Below are 18,532 nucleotides of genomic sequence, written 5' to 3' on the forward strand. Positions count from 1 at the left end.
TTCAGAGTGCAACACATTTCTACATTTAAAACTATTTCCAAACACATTGTAAATAAGGATTTACAGATTCCTGTTAATGTTAAGTCACGGGCGGGTAGAAACAAATACATTTTTCAGATTTTTAAAAGAATGTGGTTGCATTTTGTCACACTGTGAACAACATCGGGGAATATAAGTATCAAGGGTTCTGTATTAGTGGCAATGCTTTAAGGCCATAGTATATACAAGCATAAATGCTTTTAGATTTTTTTTTAACACCTTTACATTTGTTATGTTTAGATTTTTAGATTTATTTTATTTTATTTTTTTTAGCTTTTGTCATTTTTACCCCAAAATATACAGAAAAATGAATCCAAAATTGAACCCTTTTATCCAAGAGTAATTTACATGCAATGTCAGGTTTATGGAAATGCAGTTACATTTTTGGGTTTTATCAATTTCGCCATGTTAAATTTATATAGAATAAAACGAAATTACATATTGTTTATCAGTCTGTTTATGTTCATCATTGTGCCCAGTTTAGCATGTCCATTAAACCGAACCGACATTGTGACTCTCTAAAGGTCACCCAGACAGCGCTCCCACTCAGGCTCTGCCTACCGTGCCAGCTCGTCGCCCGGAGCCCAGACCGCCTCAGACGCCTCCTCGACAACCTGACCGCCCCAGGACCACCGAAAGACCCGATCACTATGGGCCCAATATCTGTGAGGGGAACTTCGACACTGTTGCCATGCTGCGTGGAGAGATGTTTGTTTTTAAGGTAAATGCTTTGGTGAAGCCAGGAAAGCTTCAGAAAGTTCAGCCCCAACATCAGACAGGACAGATGTGCCCTCTTGAAGTTCCATTCTTCATAGAAATCACTGCCTGGAGATCCAGTCCTCTGCATATCTTAGTCATCTCTTGAGATTCAGTGGAAGAGAAAGGGCGTGTGCTTGACCAGGACCTGGTCTGTTTTGAATCAGGGCTTTGTGGATTGTAAACCAACAGGGGCCGTGCTCTTTTATGAGATACAGGCCTGTTAAAAGGGTTGGGGGGTGTTCAGGTGTTTGCTTTAGGAGCCTCTTGACCCATACAAAGCTATTACCAGGCATCAGTAAGCTGTTAGCTCAGCTCCTAGCTTTGTCTTGGCTGACATATCCCCGATCATTTTGCTGTTAACTACTTTTGCTTCCAGCTAGGTTTTATTATTTCTCACAAAGCACTTTTTATACCACACAATCCAGTCCTGTGGTTGTTAACCATTATGTATCAGCTGTGGTTTCAGTAAGCAGGGATGGAATATTTACTGGCCAGTGACGCAAGACGTCTGTGGGATTTGTTTCAGGGCTGAGTTTACTGAAAATTCAGCAACACTTAGGTGTGTTTTCATGTGTGCAGGACTTATTTGGTGATAGTCTGAGTGCAGCAGCACAACATGAGTAATGATGTGTTTCAGAGGCAGAGATCAGAGGAGGTGTCCAGTGTTGCAGTAACAGTGGCTCAACATATCTAACGGCGTTGAACTGTCGTACACACCTTCAGCTGGATCCCAGGAAACCAATGAAATCCAAATGTCTAAAAAAATAAAGCTATGAAAGAATTATGAGTAGGACCTTGATGGGAGTTGCATAAGAAATGGAGATTTGTATAGGTCTGCTCCAGAGCAGGTCCCTGTTCCTCTCACCACACAGATTAGTCTCTGACTATCTCTTATCTGAGAGAGGAGGTGTGTTTGACGCAGAGCAGCATACGCAGGACCTGACATCTGGTTGCCTGGACATGTGCTGCATATGGTCAGAGAGTTAGATCTGTGCTTCAGGGTTTCAACTCTGGCAGTTAACTCCTGTTCCCTGGATTTCATCCAGTCTCGGAGCTTATCTGATGCACATTAATTTGTGTCAGATGAACTAATAAAATAAAAAATGTTCCTGCTTCTTCTTATCATATTGTACATATGTCTTATCAGATGTGCAAAATTCAAACAAGTATTACTTTCAATTCTTTTGAATTGTCATAATGAATTAATTACAGATGCAGTCAGTTTTTATTTTTCTTAGCATTTGACATCACTTTGTTTCTTTGTGCCTAATCCCTGATATATATTTTTATGGGTTTGTATTAATTTATTTTCTCAAATTGTTGAATGTCATGTACACAATTTTTTAATCAATACTTGGCAAACAGATAAAGTTTGACCAAAACAGTATTTTCACACTATTGTTATGTGAATACATAGGCATATCATTTCTAACCACGTACTCTACATTTATCTAAATATTTTGAACTGCTGCCAATTGATAATACTTGGTTTATTAGGATTTAGCTTTTCTTTCCTGTGAAAAAATAAAAAAAAATTCTTTATTTTCAAGAAATAATAATTATTGCTTCTAAGACAACAATCAACAGCAGAAATTCTCCAATCATTAAAAATGGTTCTGTGTGTACGGATGTCTGGAGTGATAATGTGAAGCATTTGAGCTTCCTCTTTCTTTGGCAGCAGCTCCCAAACTGCCAGCAGTAGACCAAGCCTTTGAACTTGTTATCCACTAGGGACGTAGTCTTTGATGATCAGGTGCAACAAGGCCATTTTTTGTGCTCACAGTTTTCTTTCTGTCAACCCAATGTAGCTGTTATTATTTGAGTCTTTGAAAGCCAGGCCCTGAATGTGAGCCAGTATGAGATTCTCATTGTGTTACTTTTTTTAACATGGGTAGTTGCAGAAAAAATTTTTTTTGCTCCATTCGCTTATTTTTAAGCCAAAAGGAAAGGTAATTGCTACCGCTGTGAAAATAATATCTCAATTTGATTATTACAGTTATGATACAACAAATAAATTTTTATTTATTTGTTGTACATTTAGATTTTGATACATAGCTTGAAAAAACAGAATACACACATGCAAAGTTTTGTTTAGTTTGGTTGTCTGCTCGGGTAGCCGGTCTACTATCAGCAGCTTAATGAATGCAGCTTGTAGCTCGCTGACTGTAGTTTATAGACGTTAATAATAAAAGTGACTTGTGGTGCTACTTCACTTTTCACATCATAAATAAAAATATTTAACAAACATTTGAATATACGAGAGATGGAAAAGAGTAGGAACCGTCTGTCAGTCAGCTGTCCAGCAGCTGACTGACAGACGGTAAAACTATTTAAGCCATATAATGAGGACAGTGATCCATTTTAGTGAGGACTAATATGGTCAGTTGAGTTCTGAGAGTCTGTTCGACCACACAAACTGAAGCACTTCCAGTCATGGTTTGCTCCTGGACTTTCTCTCCATCTCTCGAGCAGAGCCCCGCCATGCTGTCTGCCTGTGTGTCCTCCGTGAAGGACAAAACACGGTGTACTTGCCAGAGAGAAGAAACAGCGAGTGTTTTACTGTTACATTATCCAGATCAAGAGGGGCTCCCACTGACTCACCACTTATAAATGAGCAGACGGCCTTCTGGTGAAAGTTGGTCTGCTCAAATTAGTACTGTTTATCATAGACCTTAATGCTCATAAGCCAAAGTACTACCATGATACTGGATAGAATGGGCTACTGGTGATTTCCATTGTTATGTGCTGTTAACCTGACAGTAAAAATGATTACGTTATGAAAACTAATGTTGTAGCAGTCTGATGAGCAAAGAGTGGAGTAATGAGCTGTGATGAAGCCATCAAACTGTTATTAGCCTGTCAACGTTCTGCTGTTGCTGTTTTATTGTCCGTTCTGAGCTTGTTATCCTTTAGCGCTCTGTGTAATTGGCCTAATAACCACAGAGTTTTAATACAGTCCTGTGTGACCTCAGGGGTATAAGAGCTTGTTGACCAGTGAAAAAGAAAACATAATTCTTGGTTTGCGTGCAGTTATACCCAGCCAACGCAAAAAAAAATTAGATTTGTCATCTCTGGTTGCACTGTACTTTGCAACTGATGTACTTTAAGGGCATGCAACAGACTCAGGAATATAAGAGAGTAAATAAAAAAAACAAAAAAAAAATACAGAATAAAGACAGAACGTATTTAAACGTGACCTCTTTTCCTAACGTTGAACCCTGCAGGGTCGGTGGTTTTGGAGGGTGCGCAGGAACAGGGTCCTCGATAACTATCCCATGCCCATTGGACACTTCTGGAGGGGTCTGCCTGGGGACATTGATGCTGCTTACGAGAGACATGACGGCAGGTTCGTCTTCTTTAAAGGTAAGCAGAACGTTTGGGCAAACACACTGAAGCATGGTGCTCAGGGCTCTCATGTAATAAAGCAACTACCTTATTTATTCAGATACTTTACTGCAGCTATTATGGCATTCTTATCATGCATAATTTATTCTTGTGCATGAGATAACAAGGAAGAACCAGCGATTGACTTGAATAATGCATTCCAATATAATGAAAAGTAAAGCTACAGTCATTAAATGGTCAGAGATAAAGATAGGCAATTTTCCCTGATTGGCTCTGGGTGGTGATCAGAAGGTGAAATACTGAAAAATTCCAAAAAAAACAACCCAAAAAAACATTTCCCCATTTAAAAATGTAATTAAAACTAGAAACTCTCACCATTTTCATTCTACAATCAACATCATGTTCTTTGATGAACGTTGGGGAGTTTATTAAGTTATACCTATGCTTTGCTGCATGAATGGGAATAATCTTGTAATTCCTTTTTGTTTTGTTGGGTTCAAAACACTGTTGATTTCGTCAACAATGATGATGACAAAATAATTTTGTTGACTCCCCTTTTTTGTGACGATAACCAGTCGATGACGAGATAAACATGGCTCATTGATGACTTAAACGTGAGGAGAGGTGTGTGAATTTTCATTGACGAGACTTGACGAAAATGTTAGTGGGTGGTTTGTCAGGCGTTCAAATTGCTTGGCATTTCCGCCTATTGTGCATGTAAACAGTCAGTCAGTAGCAACAATACTGCTCCATCCTATCCCTGTTTGGCCACACACCCCCAGCCTGAGTTTATTAATTCAGTGAGGGACCATGACAGTCGAGGCATGTTCTACAAATGAACTTGGTGGTCAGAAATTACCAAAGGATCTATGGAAATATTTTAAATATGATTCATCTAAAAGAAAAATCAAACGTATTGTAGAGAGAGATGGCAGTAAATGTGGCCACAAACTAGATGGACCCTCTTCAGCAGCACCTGAAGGCTTACCATCCTGATATTCTTTCAAAGGTAAGTTACTAGTCCTTCTAAGACATGATACACAAAAATGTAGAAGTTTAATGGCGACCTATTATGCTTCTTTTTGAATATTTATGATGAGCCTATGGACTATACAAAACATGTCCATTAAATTTTTTTGCACAAAATAATTCTCAGATATTGAAATTTCACTTGCCCAGTTTCACCTGTTCTGAGCTCCTTTCAGAATGAGATATTTTTAGGGCTCTGTCACTTTTATGCAAATAAGCTGTACCTGGTCCCCCCCCCCCTACCCCACCCACCCTTGCCCCCCCCCCCCACACACACACACACATACACACACTCAATGTTTACACTTGCACTTTATACATGTGAAAATGGCTGCAAACAGATGCACAATGGTGCCACAGTACATCTTTGATCCTGAATCATACCCAGAAGCTGAAGAAGTGAAGCCTCCTGCACAACCAGCAAAGATATAGCAACAGTTTCTGACTGTTAAGTAGCCTATTCCTATGGGGCTACCTTACAGAACTTTCTCCAGGGCTACGATGAAAACTATTTTGTGTGTAAAACTATCGTGTTATATCTTCTCGACTGCCTAGAAACGTCTATTTGTGAGTTTTATTTTATCAGGTGTTGGTTTGTGTAAGATACTAGGAAGCATTTTGGTTGTTTTAAAGTGGAAGAGTTGCTAATAGCGCTAGCATCTCTAAGGAATTTTTAATGCAAATTAGCATCATGCTACATATTAAGTGTCTGTAGACTGCCCTGTTATATCTTCTCAACTACATCTATCTAACAGTGGTTTTATAAAATGTTTTTTCTGTGTAGATATCTGCTAGGTGAGTGGCAGTGTCCACTGATTGTGATATAACAATATTTCTTTCTATTTTCTTTTTTTAACTCGGCTAATTTTTCACACACCAACAAAACATTTACTTATTGCCAAAAAACAGCTGGATGTCAGCGCTTGAACTATTTCTAGAATTAGTAGAGACCCTAATAGAAGTACAAAAACCCCCACAAATTTACCTTAAATGATTTCCGTATAATTCTTGGTGTAAATGGGCTGCTAACTTCATGCTAACGGTAGCTTACTTAAGCTAACGTCAGCTCATAAACTTATCTGTGTTACTGTTATGTGTAGAAAATGCACAGAGTTTTGGCCGGGCAGCAAGTGTAATGCATTGTCATATTTACCAATGTTTGAGTGATGCAACAGTACAGAAAGATTAGAATGATAATCTAATCAAGATAAGAATGACATGGTGGGTGATAGCTTGTCATTCAATGACAAGCTATCAAAATATTTATCTTTTCCCCGTTTGGTAGTTAAGGCCATTTTATATTATTAGCATGATAATATTTGCTTAAAATGAAATAATGATAAACATAACAAATAATAATAATAATAACATATAGGGAAATATGTGTACGTGTATACCTATACCTATATGTGTATATGCGTGTGTGAATGTGTATGTTTTGTTTTCACCTGTGGACCTTTACAGATGGTATACTTCGGGGATAGAGAATACAGTTTTTTTGACAGAAACTAGACTAAAAACATTTTTGAGTTTTTGTCAACTAAAACATGACAAAACTATTTCATATATAAATTACTAAATCTGATTAAAATATGATATGAATTTTAGACTAACAGGCTAATTAGACAAAACTGGAATCAGCAAGTTAGACCTTAAAGAAAAACTGAGACTAGAATCAGCTGATCAGTGGATCTCTAATGAAGTAAACTTTACTTTAATCCAAACATTTTAAATCTGACTTTACCACATCTGGATGCCTAAATATATTTAGTTGCTGCTCTGTGATTGGCTTAGTCACTATTTATGTTAAAAAGGAGTTGAAAAGTATTTTTATTTATTTTTTTCACATACTCTGTGGTGCCATAGAAACATGTTAAACAATACACTAAAAGTAGCTTAAAGATGCAGACCTCATCACCAGTTCCAGTCCTCAAGACCTACTATCCTGCAACTTTTGGGTACATCCCTCTTTAACCCACCGTAATCAAATGACTGAATTATTTATTCAGTATGTTAAGTGTGTCAGAACCATGATAAATACCTGTTTATTTGATTCAGGTTTGTTGGGAACAGGAATGCGTCTAAAGTTGCAGGACAGTGGGTCTCGCAGACTGCAGTTGGAGAAACCCTAATATGGACCTTAAAGCTATAGCCAGTAAATACAATATATTTAATTTGCATTTAGGGTATGGTATAAACTACACATATATTTATTCCTCCTTTGAAATGTCTATGAACCTTCCAATTTAAACAGTTATATTTCTTTCTGGTCATTTTAGACCACCATATATAAAACAAACTCTGGAGCTCTGTCTACCTTTACTCATTCTCGCTCCACTTCTAAGAAAGCTGCAGTACATAATGTATTCTACATGCAGGGTATAAATCTTTCTCAGCACTGCCTGTTATTTTATACTGTCAGTCTCAGAGAGTAGATAGCGTTTTATGACTCTCAGTGGAAGTTGTTGAATGAAAAAGGAAGAAATCAGCCTTTAGTTCTGCTTCCCTCTGAAGAGCTGCCGGCTTCGGGGCAGCTGTTGATAATGAGGAGAATGATGTCATTGGCAAGCCTCTCAGCGTGACACTTGGCTACGAGCCATTAGTGAAGGCAGGGCCAGACAAGGGAAAAAGGAGGTGGGTAGATTGTCAGACCTCATGGCTCAATACAAAGAGGAGATGTCTGTTCCTAAAAATGAGCCCATCAGATCAGTCAGTCTTACCGTACTTTGCAGCCACTGCAGTCATTTTTCCTCATATGCTTGCGTTTATGTGAAATGTGCCAAGGATGATGTAAATGCCAATTACTGCCCTATGTCTTGTGGTGACTTGAGGAGCAGACATTTTGCTGGATTTTAGAACATTAGGACGTCAATCAGCATTAAAATTCATCGTCAATAATGTCAACTGCCAATGTTAATCTCTGTTATTGTTTTCCACCATTATGGATTGCAGGACGCTTCATTTTATTCTTGCTGGGAAACAAAACTGAACCATTTAATTCCCCCATGTATTTGCAGCAAATGTACCCACTTTGTACCCCTCGCCCTTTTTATAGCCATGCACTGCAATTTTACTGCTTTCTTTTTACTGCTTTTTTTCCACATCATACCCATGTGCAGAAACCAGTTAACCCGTTCAGATTATGACAGATTTTGACCCCTGTTCAAACCAAAATAGCTCTAAGCAACTTCTTGCCATCAGATTTTACTCTGCGGAGTCTCATGACCACATTTCTAATCCTGCTGTTAGAAGTAGATTCAAATTAGTTTGGAGATGCAGAATAGAGCTCTGATCTTGGTGTCTTATGGGTTAAGGCTTTCAGTACCCTTTTAGTTTGGATAAATTGCTAAATCAAATATATATAGTAATATTTAAGTACCAAACAGTCAATGGAAACTTCTGATTCCAGATTTGCTAGAGACAGGTTAGCCCAAAAAGACACGTAATACTGGAACAAAGTACTGTACCTCCGCCTTACAACCTGACCTTGTTAAAATTGTAAAATCATTCTTTCAGCCAGAAATCAGCTTTAGTATGACAGAACACCAGCTGCTCCTAAAGTATATTTACAAGCCAAACCCAAGGTTCCTAGTCAATGATGCTGTGTTTTATGATTGCTTTACCAACAGATCACACATTTTAATTATGTACAGCATGCATAAAGGCATGGTTTCTCTGGTCATCCTTGTCTTGGATTACAAGCAGTTGAAATGCATGCCAACATGTATTTTTGGATCTCTCTGAAAGTAAACGCTTGCATCTGCTCTTGAGCTTGCCTTACATGTCAAAGTAACTATTTGCATCCGTCAGAACACAGTGTGGCTGTGTGTCTTTTACCATTGTCCATGTACACTAGGTTATTTTGGTAGTGAAAAAACTAACCAGATTTCTTGTCTTTTCTCATCTTGTCTTCATCAGCAAACAGATTTTGGCTCTTTAGGGAGGCAAACCTGGAACCAGGCTACCCTCAAGAGCTGGTTGATTATGGCCGAGATATTCCCTATGACCGGATAGATACCGCTATATGGTGGGAACCGTCTGGCTATACTTACTTCTTTCAAGGAGACAGGTAAGCAAGGTTTCAGTTTGTCAGAGCTGCATTTTTAGAAAATACATCCCCATCCTTGGTGCAGATATGATATATCCAACTCATAGTGCCAACATTTGCAGTTTTATGCTAATTGTATATCAGCTGATACTGGCAAGTGTACTGTTTGCTGTTATAATTGTAACATGCTGGCAGTATCTAGGCCTAGTCTGTCTTTGTGTAAAAACCTTCTTTCTGCTGCTGTGTTTAGGTACTGGCGCTTTGATGAGACGTCACGGTCTGCGGACAGGGGCTACCCAAAGTCAATCGATGTTTGGGATTCTTCAGTGCCCTCTTCTCCTAAGGGGGCCTTCCTGAGTGATGATGGGGGTGAGCTGAGACTGAGGATTTTGCTGAGTGTGTGTGTGTGTGTGGAAGTGCTTTTTGGTCGATAGACACATGCCTGAAACAAAGAATCAAGGTGTGATCAAGTATTCAAAAGAGATCCGGAATGAGTGTGTCACAAAGTGAACTTGAGCTGATATGCCTTGTGTGTGTGCTAAAAGTGAAAAAGATTAATGCATTTTGTCATGTTTTTTATGGTGACTAGGGCTGTCAGTTTTAATGCGTTATTAACGCATTAACATTATTAGACCATAACGGCGAAAAAATTTTAGCAGGCGTTAATCGTGCGTCAAAACACACACACCGTTCCCTTAGGTTCTTTTCCCCGCAGCACTTTCCGGACTGTGTTTTTTCTTTACCCTCAGTTCTTTCCGTAGTTCCAAGAATGCTAGAGACTGGTAAAATTTTATGCGACTTTGAGCTTCTTTTGTCTAAAGTCGCTTGTAAATTTCATGAGTCGTGGGTTGCGGTTTTTTGGGCTTGTTTCTGAAAGTAAAGTCGCTTATTTGGGCTCTAAAATAAGTGACGATAAACAGGAATTATAAAGAGACCCACTTGCACTACAGACACTTGAGTATAACCAGCTGAAATATCCCTCCGCCTCAATTCGCGCTGCAGCGCATCCTCCTCTAGAATGACATAGGAGCCAACGGTAGTAAAGGCAGAGGGAGCAATGTTACCCATATTTTCTGCAGTTTACAGTTGCAAAGACCGATGATAACTGCTGAAATAGATCACCATTTTGAGCATAGATGGGTTCTGAAGATGATTTTCTTCACCCTGATAACATTGCAGAATCACAACCCATAAACCATACTGTAATGCTTATTAAATTGTTGTCTCTGTATTTGACAAACTAAGGCTGAATCACATTGCCAAATGAAGTACCCTGGAGTTACAGTCTCAGCACATGAAGCTGTGCTAAACAGTCTCTTTCAGGGGTATTAAGCTCCTGCCCTGTTGCAAGCAAAGTGTAAGACTCTGGAATGACCTGGAAATTTAAAATCTTTTTCCAGGCTTTAAAAAAAAAAAAAACTGTGCATGAATGTGGATATAAACAGCATGCAAAAATATACAAGGCTGGTGTGAAAGCTCAGGATTATATGTGCGTGTGAAAGAGTGAAAAAAATTAACAATAAAACTTGTGACTTTATTTAAATGTAAACGGTATTGATTTATATGTAAATGCTTAATACAATTTCTATCTTTGTTTAGGAGGCAAAACAATATTTTGGCATGAAATATTTATTTATGTAAACATTTGTTTACACATTGTGTATCAGGGCATTATGATTTGTGATTCAGCCCATTATTGGCCAGAGTTTATTATTATATGGCACCAGGATGTTATCATTCCAATTCTGAAAAGTGCTTGAAAAATAAAAAGTAAAAATAGTTTTTTTAAAAGCATGTTTTTACTAGTGTAATTTATTGCAAAATTGCATATTAAAATGCCCAAATAGGCTTTTACACTTTCAGATATAAAAAGATCAAATATGCAATTAATTTGCGATTAATCTCCAGTTGACTGTTGAAATTATGCAATTAATCGCAATTAAAAATGTGATCGTTTGACAGCTCAAATGGTGACACATTCTGTTGTCTGTGCGTGTTTCAGCATACACCTTCTTCTATAAGGGCTCCAAGTACTGGAAGTTTGATAACCAACGTATGAAGAGCGAGCCAGGCTTTCCCAAGTCCATCCTGAGAGACTTCATGGGCTGTAGTGTTGACCTGGACCCTGACCGGGACACAGACTCTGGGCGCAAATACCCAGACCTGAACCGTCCACCGTTCAACCCAGACGCAGGACGTGATGCTGACAAGGGCAAAGGACGGGATGGAACAGACCGCGAAGGCTCAGACGCTGACAAGGGCAAAGGCTCAGACAAGGACAAGGATGAAGATTACATTGAGGGTCGGGAAGAAGACACCAACGAAGTAGACGTGGTGCTGAAAGTGGACGACAGTGAGGAACGAACCATGAACATTTTGATGGTGACCATCCCTCTGGTCCTGGTGATGTGCATCCTGGGATTGATCTACGCCATTATCAACACATTGCAGAGCAAAGGGACGCCACGGCTGCTGGTGCACTGCAAGCGCTCCCTTCAAGACTGGGTCTGACCCGTGGCTCGAGGAGGCGCTGGACTTTACACACCTCTCCTCCTCTAACCCAGACCTCTTTCTGGTGATCCATCTGTGCTCAGTGGTTCCAGCAGCTCTTAGTAAATGTGGCGGTAGATCCATGCTGATCCAGTACTGATAGAAACTACAAGCAAACATAAATTATGTCTTAGATATAGAGAAAAACTGACTCACCACCTTAACCACCTCCCATCTCCCATGGTGCTCTACAATGCATTAACTGTAGACTATTTAAGTGAGAACTTTGCACATTTTTTAATGTTTTGTTTTGGTTCCTTCTGTGTGAGACTTCGTGTTGTTATTATTAGTTCTTAACCAGGAAAGCTGTTTCTATTCTTTGCGTTCTCTGTAAGGCCCTCCTCCTTCCTCCTTAATCTCAGCAGGGGCTTTCTCTTTGCGGATATGGTTACATCTCCTTCTATTATCTCACAAAGGGTTTGCAAAGATGTGTATACAAGGCACTAGGCTTTAAGCATAGCTGATGATCAATTCTACTATCAGAAATAGATGGTGTCGTTTACAAAGACTTGCTGATAGGTTTAACTGGACATTGTTAGCACAGTTTCAGATTTAAATCCCTCTTCAAGCTTTACACAGACCTCTGTGTTAAAACCTGAAGGCACTTATAGGCTGGGTGTCTTTCCTTGTAGTCTTGGATTTCTTACATGTTTGGTCTCTAGGAATTTTTTTTTTCCACTAAAGTTGATATCTGATCATCTGATCACCAAGGTTGTTTAAAAAAACAGCTGGACATTTTTTTTTTTTTTTTAAGAAAACAATTGGCCACGTTTGTGCTTAGATCTTTAAAATTATTTGGGCTGAATAACAGATTTTTAAAAAGGCTTTCCAAAGCAAGAATTTTCAGAAGCTCTGGTTTTGGACTGTTGACTTGACAAGTGGCGTGATTCATCCATGAACCACTGTCTCTTCTCTAGAAACCACACCAACTGTGGGGCTGTAGTTTCCGTTAGACTTCAAAGTGTCATGGCTGAGAGGCAATGGTGAACAGTTAGATTTGTTTTGGACAGTTGTTGGTATTAGCCATGCTTAAGCATGTTATCCTTAGTTTTGATGCCGTGTTACTGTAAATACTGTCGCCCCCTGCAGGCAACAAGCCAAGTTTTTCACCATTTTCAAATAACTGTAGGAAAAGTAACCAGAGTAGTGTAATTGTTCTCTAATATTAGACGTAATATCAACATAACATGAGTCATGGACACTTAGTGCCAAACATACATCATACATGTCTAAGTATGTTGAGCAGTAAATTAATAAGATCCATTTTTACAGCTTTGATATATTGAGAAGGCTATTATAATTGCGACTAAAATGATTTGTGGAGTTTTAACTCAGAATTTTTCAGAATTTTAACCTTGTTTTTTAAGATACTTTATTGAATTGGAGCAGACAAACAATTGACAGTTGCAGAAAGCATTATTTCACTTCCTCTGTTCACATCCTAATTCATGAATCTTCATCTATCAGGTTGAGGTTAATCTGAACTGTGCCCAGCCCCTAAGATCCAGATGATGGGTCAATATATTATCAGCTAAACAGAGAAAACCTCTTCAAATGAATTATCTGAGCTTTTTGGACACATGCCCTCTCTTGGATATAGTTGGAATAGTACCACATTTTATATTAGTTTCTTATAGTGTTGGTTCATATGATGCCACGTTGGAGGACACATAACAGACTGATAACCAGCTGGCATTAGCCATTGACTAAGCAGGCTTAGCATATAAATGAGGTGTACAACTTGTTATAAAAGTCAAACTTGACTTATATAACTACTGACTAGCAATTGTTAAATGAAAGGTAGCCATGTTTTCCTTTGACTAGGCCACTAATACATCCCTTTTCCAGCCAAACATACATGCTTTCCATGCGCTCTAATCTGTTTAGTTGTAAAGTTGGCACTTAGTGACAACGCTAAGTAGCTCACCATATCAGTGTGTGAGAATGTTTGGCAAAGCAGTCAAAGACTGAACTAATGATCCTCTTTGGTCTCAGCTCCAGACCTCGTCCGTCAATATATGTCAGCTTATGTTTATAAAATGACAAATCTTTATGCCATAACCACTGCCTCCCTTTTGAACTTCATTCATGCAATTGTCTGCAATATTTACGTTAATGGCAGTGGTCACTTCTCATCTATCTTCATTTAAGAGACACTGATATATTCATGCTGTTAATGGTTCAGGTTTTTTTTTTTTTTTTTTTCAAAACTGTCATGGAAACGAAGACTTCCAGCTGTTGTCCTCTCTCCTATGTTTAACAGGACACTGCAATGTCTCCACATAAAGCCAACTCACTTCAGGCACAGTTCAACACCCTTGGGTTCCGACTAGGTGGGGTTTAGTTTTTATGATCATAGCTATGAAAACATGTCATCTTCACAACATTATCAAAACACAACCAGGTAGCTTTTCCAGTTGCCGTGTGCTAACGTCTATTGGCTTGTTTTATCTTCACATTTCATTGGTTCCCCACAGTGCATCAAAATAAGCTCCATTGAGCTGGTAGTTTCTCAAACCTCTGTAGCCCAGATTACCGTAGGGGCTAAGTTGGTTGGTGACAGATCTTTAAAACAAGGCATGTAATGGACATGTGACTAAGACCAGAACTGCTGTATTATATGATATTTTAGGCTTGAAATTCACTGGAATGAATTTCTTTTAGAAAATACAGATAAACAAATTATATTACAGCCGTTCCTTTCTACTTCTGATTCAGGTTAGATTTGTTTCTGTGCAGAAGCATAGACTTTAGTCTTTGGGAAGTTATCAAACGTATCAGAAATGTCCTTACTGGGTAGAATCTTCTCATAGTTTAGTAATCATGACTTTGAGGATAAGATTTAGACTTCAGCAAGCTCTATTAAGACAAGCATAGCTGCTTTACCTTTTTCTGGGCTAACTTGACCATAAATCTTTCTTTATAAGGGAACCGTTTAAAAACATCTGTATCATAAAGAGTAAACACTGTTTAAGGAAAACTTGTTCCTTTTTCAGTACGGGCTGATCCTCAGTCTGCCTCTTCTCTGTCGGCAGTGAGGAATTTTCTTTGTCGTGTACATGAGAGGCAACATTCATTATCTGCAGAAACGTTAACCTAACACCGTGGCAGGGTACAGCTAATGTCCCATGCGCTCTCAAACAGCTTGCCTATTGAGCACAAATCAAGAATGATGACCTGCGGCCTTGCTGTCAGAACAGCGGGGTATCTGGACACACCAGGGTGGGCTCGGACCACTCAGGCTCATGTGAGCACAGGCTAATCCTCTTCATCAAAAACAGCAGGTGTGCACAAAATGCCGTTAACCCCCGGGCCCTTTCACTTAAATCTTTAAGTCCTCGTATCCAAACACTCCTTGCTCCTTTTTCATCTTGCAAGAACAAAGACAGGATGAAGTCTTTCTTAAGCACTCATTGCATCAGCCGTGCGGGGGTCCTTTGAGATATTGAACAAATTAACCACGATCACCAAGTGTGGACTAGCTTTCTTTCTTTTTTTCTCTGCACAGTTCTTGACATAGATGTTTAAATATGATTTGAATATTTTCAATCTATAATGGGCAGATTGTAAAAAAAAACTTCTTTATGTAATACTTTGTACTATTGCTTTACAAGGAATAACAGACTTACTACAGTTTGGTAGTAGTGAACATTTGAGAAGAGGTACTCTGGAAGGTATTTTTCCTTATTCTTACCATGAGTTTACATCTAAAAGGTCAAACTGAGTAAGGTGAAGCTTGACTGAAGAGGAGGAAAGGCTTATCTAAGGAAGAGCATGGGGGAGATCAGGTTGGGGTCAGGTTGCTCAGATGTGACTGGGGAGTGTCTGACTGTCTTAGAGCTGAAACAAAGGAGGGGGGAGGGGACAGAGGGAAGGATGTTGACTTCGCCTCCCCAAGCTTGCAACATGGAGATCTCATGAATAAGGAGACAAATCTATCTCAAATCTTAACACCGTCCCGGTGAAGGAAGAAACTAACTTTCAGTCAGTGAGATACTTTTTTTCTACAAAGCTTTTATGAAGAGCTTTTTGCCTTTAGTTGCTTATGTAAAGCGACTTCCTGCTGAGACAACAGTTGTTTGCATTTGTTCCCATTTAGTCACACAAACCTCAGTGTGTGTTATGGGGATTGCATGTGACAGACCAGCACAAAGCGGTGCAGAACTGTGAAATGAAAGGAAAGCGATGCGTGCTTCTAAACATTTTCACACGTTTAAATCTGAAAGGTGTGGCATGCATTCTTGGGGACAATGCCCTGTAGAACCATGTTTTGCTGCAGCTGTAGGTCCATAGGTCTTTACCAGCTGGAGACCTCTAAAAAAGAAATTGTTTAAAATAAAAAATTTGCTTTGGCCAAAAAAAAAAAACAGGTTTTCTTACCTTTTTTCCTCTGTTTTAAGCTCCAGCCATACACTTTGACCAGCTTCTCTGTCCCTCTTGAAGAAGTATGCTGACAGCATAGTGCTGATCCAAGCTTTTTTCCATGTGTTTGCTGTGTCCCCTACTTGGTTTGTGGCAAACTGTAATGGAACTTCTTAAAGCTTCATTTCAACAATGACTTCTCACCACTCTATTTCTGAAGTGGACAACTAATAGTTGCGATGTAGACAAATGCTCCCACCTGAGCTGTGGACCTCTGCTGCTCCTCTTCTTAGCAGGTTCACAGCTGTGCCACACACTTTCATTTTCCAATGATAGTTTGAACAGTGCTGCAAATTTACACCTGAAGAAACAGGTGCACTCTGCTTAGCAAGTGCAGGCAATTGGTCAAAACCTTTTAGTTTATTGTGTGTGAAAAACACCAAAAAAAAAACATCTTTCCTTTTCCCCCACTACTTCACAATATCCACAACTTTGTGTTGGTCCATGGTGGTAAATGCCTGTAAAACACATTGATGTGTTATGTTGTAAGATGGCAAAATGTGGAAAGGTTATGAATGAATCTCTTAGAAAGCATAGCATACAGAGAGTCTGAGTGTTGACAGTGAGGCACTCTACATCGTACAGCCTCCTGCTAGGTGAGGACTTGTGTAGGTGGGACACCTAAACAGTTAACAGGACAATCAGGCTGACAGGAATCTGGAGATTGATCTAAGCCAAGTCAATGCCGGTTGCTTAGAAACGGTGTCCTGTGTCCATCGCTCATCTCCTCATCGTTAGTCTGTTGTCGGAGGGAGGGGTTGGCGGACGCAGCTAATCAGCGTTAAAAGCACTGTCCTCTCCTGTCCTCCACTCCGATTGGTCCAGCCGGCACATCTGCGAGTGTTCAGACATCTGAGTGTCTGGACAGGCTCAGAAAGGACCCACTCATTGCATTAGACACTAAGTAGTTGATAGAGTTCATCAGTCTGCCTTTTGTTTGACCTCCAAACAACCACTTCAAAGAAAAGGAACCTGACTGAACAATCAGAAAGCTGATGTGTCTCAAAGTCAGCTGCATTCAGGCAGCCTCAGCACCTTCTCTGAGTTCGGTCCCCCTTATTGTCTCTGGACACTGAGCAGGAGAGACAGAGAATATGTGGCACAGGTGATTGATGCGCGCGTGCGTGTGTTGAAGTGTTCAGTTAATCAGCCCTACTCTCCATCAGCGACCTCTGTTTTCTGATAGTAAATCTCCCACCCCCTCCATCCCCTCCCCTCCGCCTGCCTAGCCCAGCCCAGCCCTCAAAGCCCGGGGGGATCATAACTACAACAATGGCCCGCTCTCTTCCTCTCTCTTTCCCTTCCCTCCATGTTTCTCTCCTTCTCCTTGATACATACTCACACAAGCACATTATTGTCTCCCTCAACCTCACCCCTTCTTTCCATTAGGAAACCGGCCCAGGCTGAGTTCCAGTCTGTTTTTAGATCAGCTGTGATGGAGTTTGCTTTAAAAAAAAGTGCTATACTTCTCAGCTGTGTAACGGTTTTAAAGCCCAGACAAAAAAGCAGGCATACTTCTGAGATTCTTTGGACTCCTTTTGATGAAGCAGTATCCTCAGATGCCAGTGTGGGGAAGGTTAGGACATGCTGAGCTTTCATGTGTCTCAGGATGTGTCTCTGTAAACACTGCATGCTAAGAGTTCCTGGCTTAGCCATGCTTGGGCTTTCAGCACAGACTGCCCACCTTTTCTCTTTAGCTTTCTTTCTTTTAATATCTGTTTAAATTCCACCGTCCTTTAGAAGGTAGCTTTTAGAGATGGACCATACGAAGATTTGTGTTTGATGTTCGGTTTTTGAAAAGTTTTGACTTGCCAATTATTGCCAATCTCTTTTAGGAATACACTAACATTTACCAGCATTCAAGTTAATTGATTTTATCGAGCTTTTCTGCTAGGAGCAGTCATTAGTGACTTAAATCAGGAGTAGAGGTGATGTCACACAGTGTGTACACTGCAAAAAAGAACTAAAAGTAAGTAACATTTTCTTGAAATTAGTGTATTTTACCTTGATCTGAGCAGATAAATAACTCTATTTGCCAATGGAATTATTATATTTACCCCTAAAATAAGATAGTTAGATACCTTGCACCTGAAATAAGATAATGGAGATTAATTGTTCCCATTTTTAGTGCAGAAAATCTTATCCCATTGGCAAATAGTCTTATTTACCTGCTTAAATCAAGGGAAAATACATTAATTTTAATAAATTTTTACTTACGTTTGATTCCCTTTTTGCAGTGTAAGAAACCAGTCGCGGGAAACCCTTGTTCTAAAACAAAGACAAAGTGATTACAATGTTGATATTTTTAGCTGTCTTTGGCCTAGTCCACATGTAGCAGGG

At 39.5% G+C, this 18,532-nt stretch overlaps 1 protein-coding gene across 1 annotated transcript in view; it reads left to right on the plus strand.

Moving 5' to 3' along the window:
- Positions 1-15,347, plus strand: part of mmp15b (matrix metallopeptidase 15b) — a 41,469-nt gene extending 26,122 nt beyond the window's left edge. Inside the window, exons 6-10 of the mRNA XM_012861657.3 lie at positions 564-760; positions 4,023-4,161; positions 9,091-9,241; positions 9,471-9,589; positions 11,223-15,347. Coding sequence (XP_012717111.2) covers positions 564-760; positions 4,023-4,161; positions 9,091-9,241; positions 9,471-9,589; positions 11,223-11,731 — 1,115 coding nt within the window. The 3' untranslated portion in view covers positions 11,732-15,347. The remainder of the gene's footprint in view (positions 1-563; positions 761-4,022; positions 4,162-9,090; positions 9,242-9,470; positions 9,590-11,222) is intronic.
- Positions 15,348-18,532: the final 3,185 nt, after the last annotated feature.

Source organism: Fundulus heteroclitus, chromosome 4 (genome assembly GCF_011125445.2).
Source record: "Fundulus heteroclitus isolate FHET01 chromosome 4, MU-UCD_Fhet_4.1, whole genome shotgun sequence".
NCBI lineage: Eukaryota > Metazoa > Chordata > Actinopteri > Cyprinodontiformes > Fundulidae > Fundulus > Fundulus heteroclitus.